The sequence below is a fragment of the Rhagoletis zephyria genome, unplaced genomic scaffold (assembly GCF_001687245.7).
Source record: "Rhagoletis zephyria isolate East Lansing unplaced genomic scaffold, Rhagoletis_zephyria_1.1 Rzeph_scaffold_03576, whole genome shotgun sequence".
Lineage (NCBI taxonomy): Eukaryota > Metazoa > Arthropoda > Insecta > Diptera > Tephritidae > Rhagoletis > Rhagoletis zephyria.
The window spans coordinates 35,230-38,266 of NW_016160659.1; the positions used below are offsets into that span (position 1 = coordinate 35,230).

Here is a 3,037-nt window from a genome sequence, read left to right on the forward strand (position 1 = left end):
GCAAAGGACACCGTGGCAGCGCGTGCAAAACGAATGTGTAGGTGCTACCTGAATCAGCTTATAAACTCAACAAGGGACGAAGCCAGCAAAAACAGCCAAATGCCGCGGCCCGCTCTGAGGCGGTGGAATAGGGCGAACAAAATGCGCAAAAAGGCAGACATAAAATGAAAAGTTTGGTAAATCAGAAGTAAAAAAAGGAGAACGAAAACAGATAACGGTATTTGTTTACATACATATGTATATATCTCGGCATTTCACCTACTCACCTTCATCTTCGCCCATTTCACCCAATTCGCCCATATCGTTGAACTCGACTATTTCCGCCTTATCGCATTGCTGTTGCTGCTGCTGCTTCTTCACAGTTGCTAACGCTTTCTCGAGTATACCACCGTCACCCTCATCTCTCGAGGAGCGCTTGTTAGCATCACCGTTACTTATAATTGAATTTGATTTCGAGTGATTTGTGGGATTGCTTGACGTCGCCGTAGCCGCAGACGCAGCCGAGGCAGCCGAAACTGCGGATGAGGCTGAGACGGCAGATACGCCAGAAGCTGCGGATGCTGTCAATCTAGTTTGTGTGTTATCGCCACCACTAACACCACCACCTCCACGCCCACCACTGCCACTGCCACTGCCGGCCTTTTGTTGCTCCAACAAATTGCCATTCTGCTCGCTGCCAGCATTTACGGCAACATCACCATTGGTGGTTGCGGTGTTGACGACGAGCTCACCCTCGCCACCATTAGCGTCGCCAGTGTGGCCATCTTTTGTCTTCAGCTCCTGACTGGTATTGCAGCCCATTTTCGTGTGCCTTTAGGGATTTCTTTTAATGTTGCTTTTCTATTGTTGTTGTTGTTGTTGGATGNTCCTCGCCACCATTAGCGTCGCCAGCGTGGCCATCTTTTGTCTTCAGCTCCTGACTGGTATTGCAGCCCATTTTCGTGTGCCTTCAGGGATTTCTTTTAATGTTGCTTTTCTATTGTTGTTGTTGTTGTTGGATGCTGTTGGAAAGTTATGGCTGTGGTCGTTGGTATAAATGCGTTGCTGCCTGTAGCTGTATTTCTGCCCAGTTCTGGTTGCTGCTATCGTTTATGTTGTTGTAGTTTTCGTAGCTGCTTTTTGTTTTGCTGCGCTGCGCTGCGGTAATAACTGCGGTTTTTGTTGGCTGCACTGCGAATATGTGATTTTAATTTTGAACTTCCACTACCACAATTTTAATATTNGTGCCCAGTTCTGGTTGCTGCTATCGTTTATGTTGTTGTAGTTTTCGTAGCTGCTTTTTGTTTTGCTGCGCTGCGCTGCGGTAATAACTGCGGATTTTGTTGGCTGCACTGCGAATATGTGATTTTAATTTTGAACTTCCACTACCACAATTTTAATATTTTTGAATACAAAAAACTTTTTGGTGTTTTATTTCTAGCGCGAACTTTATTAATTTAGATGATTGAGGTGGGTGTATGTTTTAGTAAACTTTTTCTTTTTTAATTTTTTCTGTTTCCTGAAATACTATATCCTGCCGTTTAAAGTTATTTGTGAACTAAGTTTTAAATCTGAAAATTTTTGAGTTAATTTAGAAATTTGCATTTGTTCTTTATTTCATTTAAAAATGCGTAGTCAGAAGTCTGAAGAAATTTTATTCATGAATACGTATGTTTTCTCGTTTGGACTCGAAATCTGGTACACTGGCACCAAAATATAATTATAAATGATCCATTTGCTTCAATCGATCTTCTTTTCGCCGTGTGGGTTTCTTATGTTACTCGAAATAGGCTTAAAACTTCTTGCGGAAATCCCAAAGGTGTATTATTATGATGACCTTTTTACCTAACCTAAGTGTCCCCCAGTTCCTACCCAAGCTCAATGAATCTTTGTTGTATTCCCTCCTGATTTATTGCCGGCTCTGTCAGTCTTCAGAACTTTTACTTAGACAAATAAGTTCACCTTATTTTACTTCTATCTCCCATTGTTAAATCTTGGGTCGGAAGCATATTTCTTGTTATGGAAGTCAAAGCAGCTAAGCTTGTTTGTTAGAACAAGAATTTCTCAAACAGTTTTGGGAAATGTTGCTAAGTGACAGCCCTTGACCATATATACATCTGGGTCGTTTCGGTCACTTAGACCCGGCTGAATGTATGAACTTCTAATAAATCCCGGCGGTGAAACCCTGAATAACGGCAGCAGCGGCTTTGTAAATTTATAGCTTCGGGAAAGAAGTGATATCTAACCAATAATTCTACCCTAATCTCCAATAACATCTTTATTACTCTATTGGCACAATCGGCGTGGAGATATGTCTCCCTCCGCCTCACTTTTTACTTCGGGAAAATATACATAGTCAGGTCTAAGAGTAAGCAGACACTGCATCTAATCTTAGATGACGTTTTGGTCAAATCGCGGTTTTCAACTCCATTATGGTGACTTTTAAGACTTTGTGCCGAACATTTTTTCTAGACGTGATCAAACTCTATTAAAATTCGAGTCAAATCATCAACTTATCTCATAGAAAAATTTTGATAATCTGATGATCCGATGATGATCTCGGCAGAGCGTGAATCTTTCGCAGATCTCAATTGATAAAAGTAACGTGTAGGTTCTGCAAATATGAACAATGGCCTCAGCCTAACTAACTTAATCAAATCGTCAATGTCTCAATAATTCAGACACGCCTTCGGCTCTGGTTCTTTTGGAAAAGTCATTGTGAGGAACACCAANTTTTTTGAATTAATTTAGAAATTTGCATTTGTTCTTTATTTAATTTAAAAATGCGCAGTCAGAAGTCTGAAGTAATTTTATTCATGAATACGTATGTTTTCTCGTTTGGACACGAAATCTGGTACACTGGCACCAAAATATAATTGTAAATGATTCATTTACTTCAATCGATCTTCCTTTCGCCGTGTGGGTTTCTTATGTTACTCGAAATGGGGTTAAAACTTCTAGCTGAGATCTCTAAGGTATCCTGTTATTATGACTTTTTTACCTAACCTAAGTGTCCCCCAGTTCCTACCCAAGCTCAACTAATTTTTGTTGTATTGTC

General features: G+C 40.5%; 1 protein-coding gene across 1 annotated transcript; it reads right to left on the reverse strand.

The window, feature by feature from the left end:
• Positions 1–258: 258 nt before the first annotated feature.
• LOC108369278 (glycine-rich protein 1-like) lies at positions 259–1,207 on the reverse strand. Its single transcript, XM_017624369.1, has 2 exons — positions 968–1,207; positions 259–831 (listed from the first exon to the last, which is right to left on the reverse strand). The coding sequence occupies exon 2, from the start codon at positions 799–801 to the stop codon at positions 259–261; it is 543 nt and encodes a 180-aa protein (XP_017479858.1). The 5' UTR covers positions 802–831; positions 968–1,207.
• Positions 1,208–3,037: the final 1,830 nt, after the last annotated feature.